Source organism: Geotrypetes seraphini, chromosome 3 (genome assembly GCF_902459505.1).
Source record: "Geotrypetes seraphini chromosome 3, aGeoSer1.1, whole genome shotgun sequence".
In the NCBI taxonomy this organism is placed as follows: domain Eukaryota; kingdom Metazoa; phylum Chordata; class Amphibia; order Gymnophiona; family Dermophiidae; genus Geotrypetes; species Geotrypetes seraphini.
In genome coordinates, this window is record NC_047086.1 from 118,043,514 (window position 1) to 118,068,090 (window position 24,577).

General features: G+C 45.1%; 1 protein-coding gene across 1 annotated transcript in view; it reads right to left on the reverse strand.

Annotated features, from left to right (window-relative positions):
* The window catches only part of LOC117357770 (cysteine-rich venom protein LEI1-like), a 235,473-nt gene that overhangs the window by 45,673 nt on the left and 165,223 nt on the right, over positions 1-24,577 (reverse strand). The window contains exons 6-7 of the mRNA XM_033938845.1: positions 20,019-20,116; positions 4,866-4,954 (exon numbers count right to left, since the gene is read on the reverse strand). Of these exons, the coding sequence (XP_033794736.1) occupies positions 4,866-4,954; positions 20,019-20,116 (187 nt within the window). The remainder of the gene's footprint in view (positions 1-4,865; positions 4,955-20,018; positions 20,117-24,577) is intronic.

Consider the following 24,577-nt stretch of genomic DNA (forward strand, 5'->3'; position numbering starts at 1 on the left):
TTCCACATGAATGACTACTTTGAAAAATTGCGAGCCATGGAATCGAGGATGAAATGCTCATATGGATTAAAAATTGGCTGGCGGATAGGAAACAGAGAGTAAGAGTAAATGGACAATACTCGGACTGGAAAAGAGTCGCCAGTGGAGTGCTGCAGGGTTTGGTGCTTTGATCCGTGCTCTTCAACATATTTATAAACGATCTGGAAATTGGTACGACAAATGTGGTGATTAAATTTGCAGACAATACAAAGTTATTCAGAGTAGTGAAGACACAGGAGGATTGCGAACATCTGCAACGTGATATAAACACACTTGAAAAATGGGCTGCTACATGGCAGTTGAGGTTCAACGTGATGCATGTCGGTAACAAAAATCTTATATACGAATACAGGATGTCCAGGGCAGTACTTGGAGAGACACCCCAGGAAAGAGACTTGGGAGTACTGGTCGACAAGTCAATGAAAACGTCCATGCAAAGCGCAGTGGCAGCAAAAAGGGCAAACAGAATGCTGGGAATGATTAATAAGGGGATCACGAACAGATCGGAGAAGGTTATCATGCCGCTGTACCGGGCCATGGTGAGCCCTCACCTGGAGTACTATGTCCAGCACTGGTCGCTGTACATGAAGAAGGACACGGTACTACTTGAAAGGGTCCAGAGGAGAATGACTAAAATGGTTAAGGGGCTGGAGGAGTTTACAGTACAGTGAGAGATTAGAGAAACTGGGCCTCTTCTCCCTTGAAAAGAGGAGACTGAGAGGGGACATGATAGAAACATTCAAGATAATGAAGGGATTAGACTTAGTAGATAAAGACAGGTTGTTCACCCTCTTCAAGGTAGGGAAAACGAGAGGGCACTCTCTAAAGTTAAAAGGGGATAGATTCCGTACAAATGTAAGGAAGTTCTTTTTCACCCAGAGAGTGGAGGAAAACCGGAGGCTGTTATAGGGGAAAACACCCTCCAGGGATTTAAGACAAAGTTGGACGGGTTCCTGTTGAACTGAAACGTATGCCGGTAGGGCTGGTCTCAGGGCACTGGTCTTTCACCTTGGGGCCACCGCAGAAACAGACTGCTGGGCACGATGGACCACTGTTCTGACCCAGCAGTGGCAAATTCTTATGTTCTTATAACCAGTTGCTCTTGGAGGATTTTCTTCTCCCCATTTAACTCGACCACACAGTCAGATGCTGACCTCTGGTCTTCTATTACATCATCAATAAAGCAGTTAGCTACCTCCAGCTCATTAGCCAGATCCTGAGGCAGGCTTTGAACCTCTACCTGGCAATCCTCTCGGGATCCTGTATCCCCTTCTGGCTGACAGCATGGCAGATATCCCATCCCATCGTTCAGACGGTTCCATATAGCAGGGTTTGACCGTGCTCCATCTCTTGGGCTATGCCTGAGGCAAGGTTGGATTAGAGAGTTGCGTGGGGGACAGAGATCAAACCCGTCCTCGCCCATCCCCACTGGAATCAAATCCATCCCCACCCATCCCTGCTTGAATCAAATCCGTCCCCGACCCTGTCCCTATAAACTTCTGAAGTAGTTATTTTATTTAATTATGCTACTGGAAATATTAATTGGGAAGAATACATACTTTGTAAACGGGTTTACACCAGAGCCTCTAATGTAAATATAAAATATAAATACTCTGCTGATGAGGACCCCCCAAGCTGTCAGCCGAGGACTTCCTCTGCAGTTGGCCAGGGGTCCCGTTTGCCAAGCTTGGCAGGTAGCAGTAGCGTCCCTGAATCACAGATGCTGGCACCTTTGTGGCTCATGGATGCTCACTGCCCATTATTCATATTCAATATTTGTGTTCAGTCAAATAATAGTTTTCATTATTGCTGTTTGACTGAATAATAAAATATGCTATTCGGTACAGCTCTACAACTAGTTATTAGCTTGAATGGAAGTTAAATGTCAGGAGTGTTATGTCTTTAAGAGCTTTTGAAAAAATAACACAGATGTGAAAAGAGACATTTAGAGGGGCATAATTTAAACCCCCCCATCTAAGACCCTTTTTGGCCTAAGGCTCTAGACGCCCAAATTCGACAACAGAGAAATGTCCATTCTTGAAAAAAACATCCAAAATGTGGTTCTTTTCGAGAATGGCCTAACTGTATGTTCAGGTGTTTAATCGCCTAGACTGCCACTACGTCTAATTTTAAAACATATTCCCAACCAAAAATTCTCCCAAGTCCCAAACACCTAAACCAACACCTTTAAGGCGTAGGAGGGGCTCTAACAGCACAATTCTCTAACCGGCATCTGTCATAAGCACCAGTTAGAGAATTTGGGAACCTGTCACCCCCCCCCCCCCCCCACACACACACAAAGACTACAGCAGAAGGGATGCCTGCTATGGGGGGGGGGTGGCCTAAGGGATCTGGCCAATCGGAATCTTAGGCCACTCCCAGCACATCACAGAATGCACTGGGAAATGGGCTTAAGATTCTGGTTGGCCCCTGGGCCTTAAGTACATAGGACAATCAAGGCCTTAGGCCCTTCCACGGTGCTTCCCAAGATGCACCAGGAAGGGGCAGGCCCACCATTCCAGTGAAGGCGGGCCTGCCAGCAGGACACAGGAAGAACCCATCCATCCAGCCATCTAAAAAAGGTTAGGGGAGCTCTGGGGGGGGGGGGGGGTCCGGTGGGGGTAGGCTTGGGGGGTCTGGGTGGGCTAGCTTTGGAGGGTGGGGGTGGGGGGTCCCACTGGAGGGATCCCTTCTGCCAGTGATCATTCAGGGGTTCGGGGTGGTGTCCAAAAGGAGGGACTGGGCATCCTTCCTGCCGGTAGTCTTTGTCGGGTGGTAACAGGTTGCCTGGGCCACTAAGCTGATCGCAGCAGCCATGATCAGCTCAGCATAAGTTCATGTAAGTTCCGTCCAGGCAACCTCACCATACTTTTGATTATGGCTGCAGAATGACTTAAGTTTGGTCGCCCCACATACTGCCCTCCTCCCCCCCCTAACCACTCCTCAGAAAACCTAGAAGAGGTATGCAGGCAGATTGATAGGCTCAAGAGCGATAAATCCCCAGGACCAGATCCATCCCAGGGTAATCAAGGAACTGAAAGGGGTTATAGCTGAACTGTTTCAACTAATAGCCAATCTGTCGATCAAATCGGGCAGGATTCTGGAAGACTGGAAAGTGGCAAATGTTTCGCCGATCTTCAAGAAAGGTTCGAGGGGAGATCTGGGAAACTACAGTCTGACCTCGGTACCGGGAAAGATGGTAAAGGCGCTGATAAAGGATCGCATCGTTGACCACCTTGACAGACACAATCTGATGAGAACCAGCCAGCGTGGCTACAGCAAAGGAAGATCTTGCTTGACAAACTTGCTGCACTTTTTTGAGGGAGTTAACAGGCAGATAGACAAAGGTGACCCAGTCGACATTGTATATCTGGATTTTCAGAAGGCGTTTGACAAGGTCCAGCATGACCGACTACTTCAAAAAATTGCAAGCCATGGGATTGAGGGTGAAATACACACATGGATCAAAAACTGGTTGGCAGATAGAAAGCAAAGAGTGGGGGTAAATGGACAATACTCGGACTGGAAAAGCGTCACCAGTGGAGTGCCACAGGGTTCGGTGCTTGGGCCTATACTCTTCAACATATTTATAAACTACCTGGAAATTGGAACGACGAGCGAGGTGATTAAATTTGCAGATGATACAAAGTTATTCAGAATAGTAAAGACACAGGAGGATTGTGAAGACCTGCAACAGGACATAAACACGCTCGAGAAATGGGCTGCGACATGGCAAATGAAGTTTAACGTGGATAAGTGTAAGGTGATGCATGTTAATAACAAAAATCTTGTACACGAATACAGGATGTCTGGTGCAGTACTCGGAGAGACACCCCAAGAAAGAGACTTGGGAGTACTGGTTGACAAGTCGATGAAGCCATCCGCGCAATGCGCGGTAGCAGCGAAAAGGGCAAACAGAATGCTTGGAATGATTAAGAAGGGGATCACGAACAGATGGGAGAAGTTATCATGCCGCTGTACCAGGCCATGGTATGCCCTCACCTGGAATACTGGTCGCCATACTTGAAGAAGGACACAGTACTACTTGAAAGGGTCCAGAGAAGAGCGACTAAAATGGTTAAGGGGCTGGAGGAGTTGTCATACAGTGAGAGATTAGAGAAACTGGGCCTCTTCTCCCTTGAAAAGAGGAGACTGAGAGGGGACGTGATTGAAACCTTCAAGATAATGAAAGGAATAGACTTAGTAGATAAAGACAGGTTGTTCACCCTCTCCAAGATAGGGAGAACGAGAGGGCACTCTTTAAAGTTAAAAGGGGATAGATTACATACAAACGTAAGGAAGTTCTTTTTCACCCAGAGAGTGGTGGAAAACTGAAATGCTCTTCCGGAGGCTGTTGTAGGGGAAAACATCATCCAGGGATTCAAGACAAAGTTAGACAAGTTCCTACGGAACTAGAACATATGCAGATAGGGCTGGTATCAGTTAGGGCGCTGGTCTTTGTCCTGGGGGCCACCGCGGAAGCGGACTGCTGGGCACGATGGACCACTGGTCTGACCCAGCAGCGGCAATTCTTATGTTCTTATGTTAACACCCCTTTTCACTCTGGTCACACAGTGGCAGTCAGAGGCCTAAAATGCCTCTAGATACATCTAAAAACCTGATTCCATTATCGGCACTTGGATGACCTCTCTTTTATGTCGTTCAAGTGCTGTCTTAGGCGGGTTTTTAGATGTGTTTTTGTTTCAATTATGAGCCCCATAAGGCATTTCAGAATATACATGCTATAATGAAGATAAATGGAAACATTAATCTATCCTTAAAAATGTTACAACATTATTTTATTGCTTTAATATTCAAGCACTTACTGCATAATCCATTGGTACAATTATTAGGGCATGATCCACATGGTGTTCCATTTTTGTATGGAAAATTGATTTCATCTGCATAATTTCCACTAAAATTAATAATAACATTAGTAACTTAAAGAGGTCTGTTTATAAAAACATATTTTAGAGAGAAAAACACATCTGTTTTAAGAACATTGTTTTCTTCCACTTACATAGTTAGGGCAAATATTGATGAGCCTGTAGCTATAGAAAATCATGTGGTTGCAGCCTAGAAAGTTTCTGGTAAACATATTTTAAACAGAAGAAAACATGTCTGCAAGGGTCAGCTGGACCTCAGTAGGCATGTTGTCCACTTCCTTTTATTCCAGACAGAGGTGAGACAATAGCATGTGATGAGTTAAGTCATTGTTGCTAAGGAAATTACTAACAAAGTAAAGTTAATAGCAAACCATGTGATTTCAATGGAAACTAACAGAATATTTGTAAATGGATTGTCATTTTAAATGGAAAGTCATTGGTAATAAAATGAGACTTCAGTAAGACATCAAATTCTCCTCAAAGCTTTGACTATTTTTAACCACATTTATTATGTGAGATTTCTTTCTTTCGATCTCTCCTGAGATAGAATTAAGAACCGAGAATATATGGACGTATTGGGGCATGAATGTAGCCTGTCTATATGATTATTTCAGGTAAACAGCTTCATGGCAGGTTCAAAGAACATGAGAATGATGCTTTTGAGATGGATGTGGATACTTATTTTTAAATGTTTTAAACTCACTTCTTTATAATATAGAGCAGTGTCTCAACTTTTTCAAGCTGAGTACCCCCACCCAAGCTCCGCCCTAGACCCCACCCTCATAATAATAGCACTAATTGTAATGCAATTTCTTCTATTCATTTTTCATATACACAGAATAGAATCTTATTAATACATAACAGTAACCACAAATTTTTTAAAAAAAATACAAAGCACACTGTATGCAAAGAAAATCTTAATTATCATTTATATTTGGGTGTTTTTTTCAAAGAGGTCAAGGCAGGTGACTTTAAAATATGCAATGTCACCTCAGTAATAACTATAGAAAAATAGACAAATATAGTGCAACATATAGACCTCAGATATAAATTTTAAAAACTGACAAATTTTGATCACTAAATTGAAAATAAAATAATTTTTCCTTCCTTTGTTGTCTGGTGATATCATGATTCTCTGGTTTCACTTCGTTCTGACTGTTCATCCAATATTTCTGTCTCCTGCATGCTTCCTCACTTCTGGACCTTATTCCTTTCCCCAAACAACATCTCTCTGTCCCTTCATGAGTCTAACTTTTCTTTATCTCTCCTCCACCCCTATTGGCAACATTTCTCCTTCTTTTATCCCCCGGATTATGTGCAGCATTTTTCATCACTGCCCACCGGCCCCATGCCCATTTCTCCTATTATCACCCCTCTCAAGCACAGTGCCACATCTTTCCCTCCATTACTATGTCCAACATTCATCCCCCTTGCATCCTCTTCAATCTGTCCCTCTGTTCCCTCTCCACCACCATATCCAACATTTCTCCCTCTCATCCTTCTCTCCCCATGCATCTCTATCTCTCTATTCTCTCTCTCTCTATTCCCAATTTTCCTTTCTTCCTTTGCCCATGTGCACCATTTCTTTCCCTCTCACTCCTACACTCATGCCCAGCAATTCTCCCTTTCTGTTCCCTCCCTCCTATGTTCCAAGTTAGTGCCCCATTCCTCCCTCTCTTTTCTATGTCAAGCTTGTGCCCCCTCCCCCCTGCCTTTGTTCTAAAAAAGGTGCCTGTCCAATGGCCTAATATGCTCCTCCCCCTCCTTTCTCCCTTTGTCCCAGAAAGGTCATGTCCCCTTACTTGTTCGAGTGGCACTTGTTGCAGGCAGTGGTTCACATGCTGCACGTGGCTGACCCACAAGCCTTCCCTCTGACATCAGCCCTGATGCTGGAGAGGTTTCCAAGTCAGTTACGTGCAGCGTGTGAACTGCTGTCTAAAATAAGTGCCGCTGAAGGTAACTAGGATCGCTCCCCCCCCCTCGCTGACCCGGAAGGCTTTTCTCTGATGTCAGCTCTGATATTGGAGGGAAACCTCTGGGTCGGCTTCAATGGAGGGGGATGGGCAGGAAGGAGAGATCCACAGCAGTGGCTTCAGCGGGTGGGTGGAGGGCAGGAAAAAGAGATCCTTGGTGGTGGTTTCGGCAGGTGAGTGGAGGGCAGGAAGGAGGGATCCCTGGCAGCGGCATCTTTGGTGGGCGTGTGGAGGGCATGAAGGAAGGATCCCCAGCAGTGATTTCGGTGGATGGGCAGGCAATATTCTCAGCAGTGGCCAGTATTGTGTACCCCCAATATGCGGCTCATGTACCCTAAGTGTATACATGCCATGTGGAAACACTAGTATAGAGAGTCTTAAATTACTGGCTGGCACACTCTGACCTATCATAATGTGTTATCCATCCCCCTCTTTTCTAAAATAAATTGTAGTCCTACCCTTTTTTCCATTTTTGTTATAGTTTTCTTATATTTTATATCTTTTTTCCTCTTTTTTTTTAGATTGTCTTAGCAGTATACAATAATAGTTAATAATGTTTGATTTGCAGGATATCAAATTTTAATAAACTTGAAACTTGGATAGAATTGAGTAAAGATGAGTATATGTGGGTAGGTAGTTGTAAGGACATAAGTGTGGGGGATGGTGGTAGGTATATGAGAGTTGTAGGTGTCTTTACAGATGGGGGATGGGACCTGATATACTGCTTTTACTGTGTGGCTACAATCTAAGTGGTATACATATTTTAGACAGGTACTTATTTGTACCCAGTGGCATAGCAAAAGTGAGAAGCGCCCCTCCCTGCCCTCTTCTCAACTCATCCCACTCATTCTCTGCTCCCCCTGCCGCACATGTGCGCCCCTTCCCTTTCTCCATACCTCTATAACTTCCCCGGTGCCAGTAGCATCACCAACTTGCTGCTTGCTTTGGCATTGGCTCTCCCTCTGACATCACTTCCTAGGCATGGGACCCAGAAGTGACAGAGGGAGAGCCGACGCTGGTGTGAGCAGAAGGTTGAAGTTGCTGCTTGCGCTGGCAAAGAGCTTGAGGTACAATGGGGAGAAGTAAAGGTACATGCGTGGCAGGGGGAGGAGTGGGAAGGAGCAGAGGGCTGAGAGGAGGAAAGGTGCCAGCGCCTGGGTCGGACCGCCCCCAGCCCCCTTACTATCCCACTGTTTGTACCTGGGGCAATGAAGTGTTAAGTGACTTGCCAAAAGTCACAAGGAGCTGTAGTAGGAATTAAACTCACAACCTCAAGGTCCTGAGGTAGCTCCTCTAACCACTAGGCCAGTCTTCCTACAGGGTATGGTGCTCTCTCTATTGTTCTTCATACTCTCTCAATTGTTCTCTTATTTCTACTCACTCTCTCAACCTTACCCAACTCTCTTTGGAGAAGCTATGGATAGAATTTGATATAGTAGTCGAGGCAGATGTAAAGATGATTATTCAGGGCTTGAATAAAGCTACTTGTTCATTTGACCCTTGTCCTCTTGACTCTTGTCCTTGTCTTAGCATCCATGTTGGATGCATTGGCGCCTTCCATTTTTCAGATTGTCTCTAAATCCTTATTAGGTGGTTATGTTCCATCTCAACTCTAGAAAGCTATTGTTCACCTATTGGTGAAAAATCATATGTCTGGGACTGCCTTGGAACATTTTATACCAATATCCTCACTAAAGTTTTTGGCTGAGATCCTGGGAAAAGAAGTCCTTTGGCAGCAGCAGGTTTTTTTGGAAATAAATTCAGTCTTGGATGACTTACAGTTTGGGTTTAGACCCAAACATTTGACCGATCTCCTTCTGTTATCCATACCTGATATTGTATGTAGGGGGTTGGATCATGGGAAAGGAGAAGAGAGAGATGCCAGAGCATAGGGGAGAGGGTGAAGCTGAAATGAATCATGTACAAAGGGGAGAAAGGGTACAGGATATACAGTTTATTGAAAGGACATAGAAAGAGGGAAGATGACATATGGAACAGAGAAAGGGCGGACACAGGATGGAAAGGTCAGAAAGGGTGGACAGTGGATGCAAGGGGCAGAGAGAGAGGGCAGAGGCTGGGTGGAAAGGGCAAAGAGAGGACAGATGCTGCATGGAAGGGAGTGAGGACAAACGCTGAAGAGAAGATGATTAAAGCAGAAACGACAAAAGATAGAAAAAATTTTTTTTTGTTGCTTTACGTAGAATCAAGTAGTATTGTAGCTATACTAATAAAAGTTTATAAATAGGAAACTGAAATAAGGCAGTTTTTGGGGGACTAAACCTCTTTCCTCAGGTCAGGACAGGATACCATAACAGCAGGGGTGCCCAAATGGTCGATTACGATCAACCAGTAGATCGCAAAGGCAATGTGAGTCGATTGCGTTGCCTTTGCAATCTTTTTCTTCCTGCCTCCCCGAGCCAGGCCAGGCGCGTACATGTGCCAGACTTACAAGACTTCACCTCCGACATCAATTCTGACGTCAGAGAGGTAGTTCTGGGCCAGCCAATTGCTGCCTGACTGGTCTGGAACTTCCTCTCCGACGTTAGAATTGACGTCAGACGTGAAGTCTTGTGAGGCCGGTGCTTGTACGTGCCTGGCCTAGCTCAGGGAAGCATCAGGGAGAAATCGGCATGGTGGCTTAGGGGGTAGAGAAAGAATCGGGGAAGTGGAGAAATCGGCACGATGACTTGGGGGGCAGGGGGAGAGAGAAAGAAAGACAGGCAGGGGGAGAGAGAGAGAGAGAGAAAGAAAGGCCGAAATAAAGAGGGGGCAGGGGAGAGAGAAACAGACAGTCAGGGGGGAGAGAGAAAGAAAGAGAGACAGAAAGAAAAGGGAAGTGGCAGAAAAAAAGAAATATTGGATTTACAGTCAGAAGAAGGAAGTGCAACCAGAGACTCATGAAATCACCAGACAAAAAGGTAGGAAAAATGATTTAATTTTCAATTTAGTGATCAAATTGTGTCCGTTTTGAGAATTTCTATCTGCTGTCTATATTTTACACTATGGCCCCCTTTTACTAAACCGCAATAGTGGTTTTTAGCGCAGGAAGCCTATGAGCATCGAGAGCAGTGCAGGGCATTCAGTGCATCTCCCTGTGCTAAAAACCGCTATTGTGGTTTAGTATAAAAGGAGGGGGTATATTTGTCTATTTTTGTATAGTTGTTCCTGAGGTGACATTGCATAAAGTCATCTGCCTTGACCTCTTTGAAAACCTGTGGAATATAAATGATAATTAACATTTTCTCTGCATACAGTGTGCTTTGTGTTTTTTAAAATTTTATTGTTGGTAGATCATTTTGACTTGGTCATTTTAAAAGTAGCTCGCAAGCCCAAAAAGTGTGGGCACTCCTGCTGTAGAGCCATTTCTTGTATGACTGGATGAGCTACGTTTATCTTTTTTTTAGTTGTTTAAATTCATGCAGAAATAAATGGCTAGATTGAACCTAATGACTTCATTAACGCCTTTCCCTTTTTAAACCTCTATACCATTTGAAAGAGGGCAAATATCTAATTATTCCCTTCTAGCATTGGATGCTTCTTAAATTTATCAAAAATATTCTGGCACAAGTGTCAAACCTTAAAAAAGGAAGTCATATTGAGCATTGGAAAATAATAATAATTAACTAATAAAAATAGTACACATTTAGGGCTCCTTTTACTAAGTTGCGAAAATGGTTTTAGCGTATGCTTAGCGCGCGCAGAATTACCATGTGCGCTAGATGCTAATGCCAGCATTGAGCTAGCGTTAGTTTTCCCACGTAGCACGGGAGTTTGCGCGTGCTAAAAATGTTAGCGCACCTTAGTAAAAGAGGGGGTTAATTTTCCCCACCACCAAATTTCCCCATCCCGCCCCACCCAGCTACTTTTTCAGGCCAAATGGCTGGAAGAAATTTCTGGGAAGAACACTGAAGTTCATAGACCATTATTGAGAAGACTTGGGGAAATCTACTGTTTATTCTCAGGATAAGCAGCATAAATCTTGATAGGTACCACATTTTCATGCATATAACGCGCACGCTATACACGATTTTACAAATCGTGCATAACCTTGTGCGTTATACATGTGAACGCGTTGTACATAATTTTTTTTACATAGTTCCCCACCGACGTCCGATTCACCCCCTCGCAGGACCGCTCGCGCCTGCACCCCCACCCTGAAGGACCGCTTGCACCCCCAGAGCCTCCCGACCCCCCCATCATGTAGAAGCTCCTACCGGTGTCCTGCTGCTTCTTCTTGGCGGTCCCGGCCCTTCTGTGAGCCCTGCGCCTGCGCTGCTTCCTCTTTCAGCGGTCCCGCCCTTTCTCTGACATCATAGAAACATAGAAACATAGAAAGTGACGGCAGAAAAGGGCCAAGGCCCATCGAGTCTGCCCACTCCATTGACCCACCCCCCTAGTTAATTGCTCACTGATGACCTTTTCCCTCGAAGAGATCCGACATGAGCATCCCAAATGATCTTAAAAACTTGCACGCTGCTGTCCTCAACCACCTGTACTGGGAGCCTATTCCAGCTGTCCACTACTCTTTCAGTGAAGAAGTACTTCCTGGTGTCGCCATGAAACTTCCCGCCCTTTATTTTCAGCAGGTGTCCTCTTGTGGCTGAGGGTCCCCTAAGAAGGAAAACGTTATCTTCTACCTTGATGCGACCAGTGACATACTTAAACGTCTCAATCATGTCCCCTCTCTCTCTACGTTCCTCGAGAGAGTATAGCCGCAATTCGTTCAGCCTTTCTTCGTATGATAGATCTTTGAGCCCCGAGACCATCTTGGTGGCCATTCGCTGTACCGACTCGATTCTCAGCACATCTTTGCGGTAATGTGGCCTCCAGAATTGTACGCAGTACTCCAGATGAGGCCTCACCATGGTTCTGTACAAAGGCATTAGGACGTCGGGCTTCCGACTAACAAAACTTCTCCGGATACAACCCAGCATTTGCCTAGCCTTAGATGAAGCCTTCTCCACTTGTTTGGCCGTTTTCATGTCATCGCTGATGATCACCCCCAAATCCCGTTCTGCGGCAGACCTTGCTAAGGTTTCTCCATTCAATGTGTACGTTCTGCATGGATTATTGTTGCCAAGGTGCATGACCTTGCATTTGTTAGCGTTGAAGCTAAGCTGCCAGGTCGAGGACCACTGTTCCAACAAAAGCAGGTCTTGCGTCATGCTGTCGGACAGATTGCCGTTACTCACAATATTACATAGATTGGCATCGTCAGCGAATAATGTTATTTTACCTTGAAGTCCTTGAGTCATGTCTCTTACAAATATGTTGAACAGGATCGGGCCCAAGACCAAGCCCTGCGGCACCCCACTGGCTACCTCAGATGTTTTAGAGATGGTACCATTAACAACCACCCTCTGAAGTCTACCACTCAGCCAATCGTGAACCCATGCTGTAAGTGTTTCACCTAATCCCATCGATTTCATTTTGCTCAATAGCCTGCGGTGGGGGACGCTATCAAAAGCTTTGCTGAAGTCCAAGTACACGACTTCTAGGGACTCTCCCAAATCCAGTTTCCTTGTTACCCAGTCAAAGAAACTGATGAGATTGGATTGACAGGACCTACCCTTGGTGAATCCATGTTGGTGGGGATCGCGTAGTTCCTCCTCGTCTAGTATCATGTCCAACTTGGGTTTGATGAGTGTCTCCATGAGTTTACTCACTACCGATGTGAGACTTACCGGTCTGTAATTCGCAGCCTCTGTCCTGCAACCTTTTTTGTGCAGAGGAACGACGTTAGCTGTTTTCCAGTCCAAGGGGACTATTCCCGCTCTCAGGGACAGATTGAAGAGTACGGATAAAGGTTCTGCCAGGACGTCCCTGAGCTCACTGAGCACCCTGGGATGTAGATTGTCCGGGCCCATGGCTTTGTTCACCTTGAGTCTTGATAATTCGTCGTAGACGTCTCCGGAATTAAACTCAAAATCCCGAAATGGGTCTTCTGAGCTTTGCTTTACCTGCAACTGTGGACCAGACCCCGGTGCCTCACAGGTGAAGACTGAGCAGAAGTATTCATTTAGTAGTTCGGCTTTATCTGAATCTGATTCTACAAACCCCCCATCTGATTTCCTAAGGCGTACTATCCCATCATTGTTTCTTTTTCTGTCGCTAATATACCTGAAGAAAGATTTGTCACCCTTCTTAATGTTCCTTGCCAGGTTTACTTCCGCTTGATGCTTGGCCTCTCTGACTGCCGCTTTCACCGCTGTAGACTTGGCCTTGTATTTCAATTTAGCCTCCCTTGTCTCTGAATGTTTGTAGGAAATGAATGCAAGCTTCTTTTCTTTAACGAGATCTGAGATCTCTGCGGTGAACCATTGGGGTCTAATGTTTCTTCGCCATTTGCTTGTTGATTTTATGTATCGGGTAGTTGATTTTATGTATCGGGTAGATTTCAAGGTTGACCACATGTCCTCCACATTATCAGCCACTTCTTGGATTTGTAGTGCGTGATGGACGAAATCTCCCATGCGTTTGAAGTCAGCGCCTCGAAAGTTGAGTACTTTTGTTGTCGTGCTCAATCTAGTGAAATCTTTCTTGAGGTTGAACCATACCATGTTGTGGTCACTAGAGGCTAACTTATCGCCTACCGAGACCTCCGATACACTTTCTCCATTGGTGAGTACCAGGTCCAGAATCGCCTGTGCCCTAGTTGGCTCTGATACCAGTTGTTTGAGTTGTGCTCCTTTAATGGCAGATAATAGCCTTCTGCTGGCACTGGTTGTCGCTGTGAGCGTGTTCCAATCTGCATCAGGCATGTTGAAGTCCCCAAGCAGAACAGTGTCCCCCCTTAAAGTGATATTCTCTATATCTTTGATTAATTCTATGTCTTTGTTTTCCAGCTGTCTTGGTGGTCTGTATATTACACCAAGATACAGACACTTTTCTTTGCCTCTGGCTAGGTTTACCCAGAGGGATTCCCCAGTGTACTTGACCTCTGTGATTCTTGTAGTTTTAATGTCCTCCCTAGTGTATAGCGCTACCCCTCCTCCTAACTTGCCCTCCCTGTCTTGACGAAGTAAGTTGTAACCCGGTATAGCCATATCCCACCCATGAGAGTCCGTGAACCAACTTTCGGAAATCGCCACTACATCTAGATCAGCATTTATTATTTCGGTCTCCAGTTCCAGAATTTTATTGCCTAAACTGTGTGCATTGACCGCCCCCCCCAAGAACCTCCGACCACCCCCCTCAGCCGACCCACGACCCCCCTGGCCGACCCCCACAACACCCCCACCCCCCTTCCCCGTACCTTTATGTAGTTGGCCGGACAGACGGGAGCCAAACCCGCCTGTCCGGCAGGCAGCCAACGACGGAATGAGGCCGGATTGGCCCATCCGTCCCAATGCTCTGCCTACTGGTGGGGCCTAAGGCGCCTGGGCCAATTAGAATAGGCCCGGGAGCCTTAGGTCCCTCCTGGGGGCGGGGCCTGAGGAACATGGACCCAACCCGACCATGTGCCCAAGGCCCCGCCCCCAAGAGGGACCTAAGGCTCTGGGCCTATTCTGATTGGCCCAGGCACCATAGGCCCCACCAGTAGGCGGAGCTTTGGGATGGAAGGGCCAATCCAGCCTCATTCCGTCGTTGGCTGCCTGCCGGACAGGCGGATTTGGCTCCCATCTGTCTGGCCAACTACACAAAGGTACGGGGAAGGGGGGTGGGGGTGTCGTGGGGGTCGGCCAGGGGGATCACGGGTCGGCTGGGGGGGCAGTCGGAGGTTCTTGGGGGGGGCGGTCGTTGGGGGGAGGGGGGTTTGCGTCGAGGGCAGGAGGGCCTGGGATCCCTCCTGCCCGAAATGTAGTGCAGGGTGGGGGTAGGGGGTCGCCGTGGCCAGGAGGGTTTGGGCTCCCTCCTGGCCTGAACAACTAGCGGGGGGGGGGGGGGGGGTCGCCAGAGCCAGGAGGGCTTGGGCTCCCTCCTGGCCTGATATTGTCAGGGAGTTGGGGAGCCAGCAGGGCAAGAGGGCTTGGGCTCCCTTTTGCCCCGATCATGTCGGGGAGTTGGGGGGGCAAGAGGGCATGAGCTCCCTCTTGCCCTGATCGTGTTGGAGGTGCCGCGGTTGGCTGGGGCAAGAGGGCTTGAGCTCCCTCTTGCCCCGATCGTGTCGGGGAGTCGGGGAGTCGGCGAAAGTCAGAAAAAGTCAGAGAAAGGGCGGGACCGCCGGAAGAGGAAGCAGCGCAGGCGCAGGGCTCACAGAAGGGCCGGGACCACCAAGAGGAAGCAGCAGGACACCGGTAGGAGCTTCTACATGATGGGGGGGTCGGGAGGCTGTGGGGGTGCGAGCGGTCCTTCAGGGTGGGGGTGCGGGTGCGGGTGGGAGTGCATGCGAGCGGTCCTTTGGGGTGGGGGTGCAGGTACATGCGAGTGGTCCTTCGGGGTGGGGGTGCGAGCGGTCCTGCAGGGGGGTGAATCGGACGTCGGGGGGGCATCAGGCTTTCAGGGTGGGGACAGGACTTCAAGGGGGAGAGGAGAGTCGGGGCGGGTGAATGGAGAGTCAGGGTGGCCAGAGGAGAGTCGGGGTGGCCAGAGGAGAGTCGGGGCAGGCGAAAGGAGAGTCGGGCGGCGACGGGAGAGTCGGGAGGCATGCGCAGTATACGGGTGTGCACGGTATACAAAAATTACCCCTAGGAAGCGCAGAGTGGTGGTCATCGGAGATTCACTGCTGAGGGGCACCGAGGGACCAATCTGCAGACCAGACCTACAATCAAGAGAGGTCTGCTGTTTGCCAGGGGCCAGGATCCGGGATGTCACTGCTTGCCTTGACAGACTCATCAAGCCCCGAGACCACTTCCCCATGATTCTAATCCACGTCGGAACCAACGACACCGCCTGGAGCACCCCGGACAACATACCTGAAGACTTCAGGGCCCTGGGGGAGAAGCTGAGGAGGATGGATGCGCAGGTAGTCTTCTCCTCGATTCTCCCAGTGAAGGGCAAGGGCAGAGCCAGAGAGGATCGAATACGGAGGGCGAACGACTGGCTGCGAGGATGGTGCAAGGAGATGAGCTTCGGGTTTCTGCACCATGGAGAAGCACTGCAAGGGCTACAGGGACAGGATGGGCTACACCTGACCAAAAGAGGGAAGAATGTCCTTGGACACCGTCTAGCCCGCCTTCTCCACAGGGCTTTAAACTAGGTAAGTCGGGGGAGGGTACAGGCATAAACAACATACCTGGCGAGCTAAACTGCCAATACTTTTTTGAGGCTGAGGTAAGTAGTCACCAAAATTCTGGGTCGGGGGTGAGTGCACACACTTTCAAGTCGGGAGTAGGGTCATATCATATTTATGGGTCACATTGTAATTCTGGGTCTAAGGGGAGTACACACTGTAGTTCTGGGTATATGGGGAATACACATTGTAGTTCTGGGCCTAAGGAAAGCACAAATAACGCAAACAATGCTAAAGGTGTTCAAATAGCTCAAGCAGAAATATCCCCATTGAGACATAACAGAAATACAACATGGAGGGCTATGTACGTCAACGCACACAGTTTAGGAAACAAGATCCTGGAATTGGAAACAGAAATAAGGAATGCCGACCTGGATGTGGTGGCGATATCCGAGACCTGGCTCACAGACTCCCACGGGTGGGATATGGTCATACCGGGTTACAACTTGCTTCGCCGGGACAGGGAGGGCAGAATGGGAGGAGGTGTAGCATTATATACTAAAGATGACATTAAGGTCACGAGAATCACAGATGTCCAGTACACTGGGGAATCCCTTTGGGTTAATTTGGCCAGAGGGAAAGACAAATGCTTGTATCTTGGCATAATTTACAGACCCCCAAGACAACAGGATGACCTGGATATGGAAATAATCGGAGATATAGAAAATATCACCTTGCGTGGGGACACAGTATTGCTAGGTGACTTCAACATGCCTGATGTGGATTGGGTTACACTTACCTCTGCTTCCGGAAGCAGCAGGAGGCTATTAAACACTATGAAGGGAGCAAGACTCAGGCAACTGGTGTTGGAACCAACAAGGGATCAGGCAATACTGGACCTGATACTTACCAATGGAGAAAGTGTCACAGAGGTCTCGGTGGGCGACACATTGGCCTCCAGTGACCACAACATGGTATGGTTCAATCTCAGGAAAGGTTTCACTAAATCTACCACACTGACCAAGGTCCTCAAATTCAAGGACACAAATTTCAAAGAAATGGGAGACTTCGTTCACCAGGCGCTACAAAGCCAAGCTGAAACTGATAATGTGGAAGAAATGTGGTCGACTTTGAAAGCCACCATACAAGAAACCATACAACAAACCGCTATGTTAAATCAGTAAGTAAACGGCGAAGGAACAATAAGCCACAGTGGTTTACTGCAGAGATCTCAAACCTCATCAAGGAGAAGAAAGAAGCTTTCATCTCTTACAAAAAATCAGGGAAGCAGGACTCTAGAGCAGACTACCTGACCAAATCAAAAGCCGTCAAAACAGCAGTCAGAGAGGCTAAATTCCACATGGAAGAGTCTCTGGCAAAGAACATCCAGAAGGGAGATAAATCCTTCTTCAGGTATATCAGTGACAGAAGAAAAAACTCAGGCGGGATTGTAAGTCTTAGGAATCCAGACGGAGACTATGTGGATAAGGATTCGGAAAAAGCCCAACTATTAAATGAATACTTCTGCTCAGTCTTCACCCGAGAAGCGCCGGGGCTTGGCCCTCAGCTACAGACAAGGGTTGGCTCAGTTGACCCTTTTAGTGACTTTGAGTTTACGCCCAGCAGTGTCTACGGTGAGCTGTCAAAGCTCAAGGTTAACAAAGCAATGGGGCCGGACAACCTGCACCCCAGGGTGCTTAGGGAACTGAGTGATGTCTTGGCGGAGCCACTGTCCGCGCTCTTCAACCTCTCCCTTAGTACAGGCAGCGTCCCGTTGGACTGGAGGACGGCTAACGTCATTCCACTCCACAAGAAAGGCTCAAAGATGGAGACAGAAAACTACAGACCAGTGAGTCTAACATCGATAGTGAGCAAACTAATGGAAACTCTAATCAAACACCAATTGGATAAAATCCTGGATGAAAAGAATCTACGGGATCCCCGACAACATGGATTTACTAAGGGGAGATCATGCCAATCCAACCTGATCAGCTTCTTTGATTGGGTGACGGAGAAGCTGGATATTGGGGAGTCCCTGGACATCGTGTACCTGGACTTTAGCAAAGCATTCGATAGCGTACCACACCGCAGGTTGCTGGGCAAGATGAGTTCTATAGGATTAGGTGACACATTGACGCAATGGGTTGGGAACTGGCTTGGAGGTAGGCTTCAAAGGGTGGTGGTGAATGGCACCCCCTCCGAAATGACGGAGGTGATCAGTGGAGTGCCACAGGGCTCAGTCTTGGGCCCAATCCTATTCAACATCTTTATAAGGGACTTGGCAGAAGGGCTTCGAGGTAAAATAACATTATTCGCCGATGACGCCAAACTAAGTAATGTAGTGGGCAAATGCACAACAGACAAAGATTCAGTGCCCGACAACATGATGCACGACCTACTCCTGCTGGAGCGCTGGTCTAGGACATGGCAACTCAACTTCAATGCCAAAAAATGCAAAATTATGCACCTGGGCAGCCAAAATCCATGCAAGTCTTATACCCTTAATGGCGAGATCCTAGCAAAAACGGTAGCAGAACGAGACTTGGGGGTGATCGTCAGTGAGGACATGAAGTCTGCCAATCAAGTGGAGCAGGCTTCATCCAAGGCAAGACAAATAATGGGTTGCATACGAAGGGGTTTCGTCAGCCGTAAGAGGGAAGTCATTATGCCATTGTATAGATCCATGGTGAGGCCCCACCTGGAATACTGTGTGCAATTTTGGAGGCCACATTATCGCAAGGATGTGCTGAGACTGGAGTCGGTGCAGAGAATGGCCACCCGGATGGTCTCGGGACTCAAGGATCTTCCATATGAAGAACGGCTTGACAAATTACAGCTATACTCGCTCGAGGAGCGCAGAGAGAGGGGAGACATGATCGAGACGTTCAAGTATCTTACGGGCCGCATCGAGGCGGAGGAAGATATCTTCTTTTTCAAGGGTCCCACGACAACAAGAGGGCATCCGTTGAAAATCAGGGGCGGGAAACTACGAGGTGACACCAGGAAATTCTTTTTCACTGAAAGAGTGGTTGATCGCTGGAACAGTCTTCCACTACAGGTGATTGAGGCCAGCAGCGTGCCTGATTTTAAGGCCAAATGGGATAGACACGTGGGATCTATTCACAGAGAAAGGTAGGGGAGGGTCATTAGGGTGGGCAGACTAGATGGGCTGTGGCCCTTATCTGCCGTCTATTTCTATGTTTCTATGTTTCTATGTTATATTGCGGTTTCCCGCGCGCTATACCCGTGTGCGCGTTTTACACGGGTGCGCATTATCTACGTGAAAATACAGTAATTGGGACCTGGGTTGGCCACTGTTGGAAATAGGATACTGGGCTTGATGGACCTTCAGTCTATCCCAGTATGACAATTCTTGTGTTCTTAGCAGTATTTGATCAGCTGGGAACCATTTATGGCTGATCTACATACTGATTTAATATCAGGTGGATGGTCTTGTAAACAGGGCCTGATGTGTAGCTAGCTAGCAATACTAAAAGAAAGGTCTTTATGCAAAGTACTCTAAAATATCACAGATATGGAACAATTTTGTATGGAAGTTTGGACCAAATTTCCTGAAGAATTATGGGATAGACTGACCAGCAGGAGATGTCTAGTTGAAGTTATTGATGTTCAAGAAGGTGCCAACAATTTATCAAATGAATGGTTGACATACTTTTCACAGGATATTTATTGTTGATTTTTTTTCTGTTGAAAAAATAACCAAAGTATACCCCTTTTTTTGTATATTATATTAGGATCTAACAATAATAAATTGTGCTAAAATACATACTAAGGGGTTCACAACTTTTCTCCCACCCTGTACATAAACTCTTAAAAAAATCTATTCATTATTCAGAAGAAAATTAAACAATATATTGGTGATCATTCCTTAAGGACATTTCCCAACCATCATTGCTCATGGAACATAAAAAGATCTACCTTATTTTTCTATTTTACATTTTGAAGAAAACTTGAAACAAAATTATATAAATGCATAGTAAATCATACCTTGGCCAGAACCACATCCAAAATATGAACACGGGTCCAAATGCATCTGAACAGTTATTAACAGCTGCTGCCAACTTAAAACTAGAATACCAACACAACTGTAGAAGTATAGTAAAAACAAATATGTAGTCATTAGCAGGTATAAGATAAAAACAGTAATTTAAGACCAAATTAAAGAAAACTATACAAAAAAGCTAATATTTTCAGAGATGCATCCACTAGATAGATTAATAAACTTGATTAACCACATTTCATATAATGTCAGAGTGGGGTACATTATACATTTTTAATAAAATACATCCTCAGTCATGAAATAATAAAACATTAAAACAAAAACAAAAAAATAACTTAAAGACAGACACAGATTGGCAAAATTCAGCACAGCCCATCAGTGGCTTTATGAAACAAATACATCTTTAATTTCTTCTTAAAACTAGACAACAGTCATTACTCCCTTCAACTTACTGGTAACTCATTCCACAACTGTGGAGCTTTCCAAAAAAAAAAAAAAAAAAAGCCTTTTCCCTTGTAACCACAAGATGAACATCTTTTGCAGCTGGTAGTGATAACTTTGAGCCCGCCATCCTTAATGCCCTTTTTGGGGAATATTTATTAAGCAATGATGGCAAATAGCCCAGTTCATCCAAATATACAGCCATATAGGTAAAAGCCAAGTACTTATAGACAGGCTTAAATTCTAAAGGTAACCAATGATACCACAGATATAACAGTGTTATCCCAGGACAAGCAGGCAGCATATTCTCAACATAAGGATGACGTCACCCATGGAGCCCCGATTCAGACAGCTTCACAAGCAGACTTGCTTGAAGAACTTTTAGAAAGTTTACAACTCCCGCACTGTGCATGTGTGAGTGTTTTCCCTCCTGAAGTAGGGTGTGCATCTCCTCAGTTCTGAGTTTTCGACAGAGCTGAGAAGCCTTCGCTTCAAGGCTCTGCATGAGAGTTAGTTCAACTCGTGCCTTCTTTTCACCGCGGCTCATGTACTTCATTTCTTTTTACAGGATCGTAGTGTAGCGTAAAAAAAAAAAGTAGGGTTTTTTTTGTGTTTTCTTTTCGTCATGTCACGGTGGGGCCTACTCCGTGGCCTCAGCCTCTGGGCTTCGATTTTGCCGCGGCCGTTTTTCAATCCATGTCCTGGCCAGTCACAGGGTTCAAGAAGTATAGTCAGTGTCAATGCGCAATTTCTATCACTGACCCACATAAATGGTGTGTGCAGTGTTTAGGATCTGATCATCATCCGGAATCGTGCGCCTGCTGTGCTACACTTCAAAATCGAGCCCTTAAATGTCGTCGAGTTCAAATTGAGAAAATCTTCAGGAGTATGGATCTTTCCTCATCTAATGCCTTGACCCCGATTACGCTCTCGACCTCGACTCCGTTGAAGTCTTCTGTGGGGTCTAAGCCTTCAATCTCAACCTCGACCTTGTTAAAAACCTTCCTTGATGGGGAAATCCTCATCTTCAGGAAAGTCTGCTAAATCATCTCCTGAAGGGCCGTTATCCTCAATGTCTCCATCAGATAAGACATCCAAGCCAACTCTTCTGGAGTCACAGCCCATGCCAACCTTAGAACCGGTCATAAATAGAAAAAGAGGCAAAGAAAACTCAACCAGATTTGAGATGTTGAGTGACTAAAGAAAGTACGTCAACAATAATGAAATAGTCACTCTGTATGCCTTAACAGCAAACAATTAACTTTTACTGTTATTGAAACTTATGATCAGAGACATGAGGGTGAAAGTACCGCCTCACCACCCAATCATCGCATTGTTCAATACAGTGTCAAAATGATGGTATTGGTCACTATTAAATTCAAAAAGCCAAACTGACTGAAGCTTTATCATCTTATTTATAAAAAAGCTTAAAGGAGTGAAACTTAGCTTCAGAAAATCACTGGTTCCGACGTGCCACGTTTCGATACTGCTTCAGGGAACCAATGTACCTCTACTACACCCCTCAGAATTTGGGTAATGAAGTCTCTGCCCTTCTGGAATATAAGGCTCTGGTGCATTTCTGTTTCCTGGGAACCAGACCTTCTTTGCCAGGAAACAGAAATGCACCTTATATTCCAGAAGGGCAGAGACTTCATTACCCAAATTCTGAGGGGTGTAGTAGAGGTACATCGGTTCCCTGAAGCAGTATAGAAACATGGCACGTCGGAACCAGTGATTTTCTGAAGCTAAGTTTCACTCCTTTAAGCTTTTTATAAATAAGATGATAAAGCTACAGTCAGTTTGGGTTTTTTGAATTTAATAGTGACCAATACCATCATTTTGACGCTGTATTGAACAATGCGATGATTGGGTGGTAAGGCGTTACTTTCGTCTTCATGTTTCTGAGCATAAGTTTCAATAACAGTAAAAGTTAATTGTTTGCTGTTAAGGCATACAGAGTGACTATTTCATTATTGTTAACCTTAGAACCCCTGGCTCCGAGACTGTCCAAGACAAGGTAAGAAGGGTGGTGGTCTCACTATCATTTACAAATCAAATTTATCCCTAGTAGTCGAAATTACCCAAGCTGTAAGTTCCATTGAATATATTCAATCAAAAATTAATACAAACCCAAACATTAAGCTACTTTTATTATATAACCCACCACCAATCAACCAGTCTACATTCATTCAGTTATTATCAATTGTTTCAAACTTTGTCACCACATCTCCATTTCCTCTTCTTTTAGGAGACTTTAATCTTCATTTCGATGATAAATCTAACCCATATACTTCTGACTTTCTTACCCATACAAATGATCTCAACCTTATACCATTAAAAACCGGCCTAACACATATAAAAGGTCATACACTAGACATGATTTTTGCCCCTTGTGAATTATTTCCTTACTTCTCTGAACCTGAAATACTCAAAGTTCCTTGGTCCGACCATAGTCTTATCCAAACAACTCTAGAACATCCTCATCACCCCTAGGTCACCCAAAGTTAACAAGGTAAGAGACTTCCAAAATATTGATGACTCGCTTATTACTTCACCATTACTTGATCTAGACAAATTTAAATCTTTAACAATAAATGACCAATTAATTATTTGGAATAATACTTGTCAATCTCTTTTAGATAAAATAGCTCCAATAACAATCCAAACTATCTCTCCTAAAAAGCAAAAAAACCCTTGGTATAATTCTTCTCTTGCTTTACTAAAACGACAGTTGCGTTCAGCAGAACGCAAATGGCGCTCCAAACCTACACAAAACAACCTGGATAATTATAAACAACATTCTCAACATTACCGTCAAATGATTAACAAGACAAAGAAAAAATACTACATTAAAAAAATTTCTATGACTAAGAATTCCTCATCACTTTTCAAAATTTTAAAACAATTAACAATTTTCAAACATAAACCAGCAATTTCAACAGAAGACACTCCTTCTGCCAACTGTTTAGCAAGTTTTTTTCATACTAAAATTACATCAATTAGAGCAAATATAACTAATAATGTTTCTACTAGTCTAGACAAGCATAGCACTAGCATATCCTTATCCAGCGCCATTACTGATATCTCAGATGAAGATCAAAAAAGTTATATGTCATTACAAGCTTCATGTTCTAAGTTTATTCTTCCAACTTTAACAGAAATAGAACATTTATTTCAAACTATAAAACTAAAAGGTTCTAAAACTGAATCCTTTCCTCCTTTCCTTCTTAAACGTTATTTCCCAATATTTGGCCCAGTTATTCTCCAAATTATTCATAAAAGTCTGTCTACTTCATCTCTCCCGACTAAATGGAAACACTCTGTTCTCCTTCCAATTATTAAGGATTCAAAAATCAGTCTTTGCGATTGTTCAAATTACCGTCCAATAGCTAGTCTTCTATTTTTAGCAAAAATTACTGAAAAAGTAGTATTTCAGCAACTGTCAGATTTCATTGATAAAACTCAGGTTTTGCATCCCAACCAATCAGGATTTCGTAAAAATCATTCAACAGAACATTCACTAGTAGGTCTCGTCACATCTATCCACTACTATCTGGACCAACATAAATCTGTCATTCTCATTTCCTTAGATTTAGCAGCAGCATTTGACACAATTGACCATTATTTATTACTCCAACGACTTTCTTCCATCGGTCTAAAAGACCAAGTACTAGATTGGTTTCGATCTTATTTTACAGATAGATTCTCTACAGTGTACTTTAAAAATTATTTTTCAAAACCTTATCAAACAAATTATGGAGTACCACAAGGGTCTATATTGTCTCCATTACTGTTTAACATCTATTTGGCCCCTCTCTTAACCCTTTGTCAATCCATCGGATTCACGGTATATGCTTATGCAGATGATTTCCAACTTTTGCATACCATTGATCCCACAAGTTCCCAGGACATATCTAATATTAACCAAAAGCTGGCCAAAATCCATGACTGGCTTAATGTCAATCAGCTATCTCTAAGCATCAATAAAACTACTACTGTGCTCTTTTCAGGAAAAGAAGGGGCACAACTCATTAACCCAATCGTAATCGACAATAAACCCCTTAATCAAACTACCAACAAAAAAATTTTGGGAGTCCTAATAGAC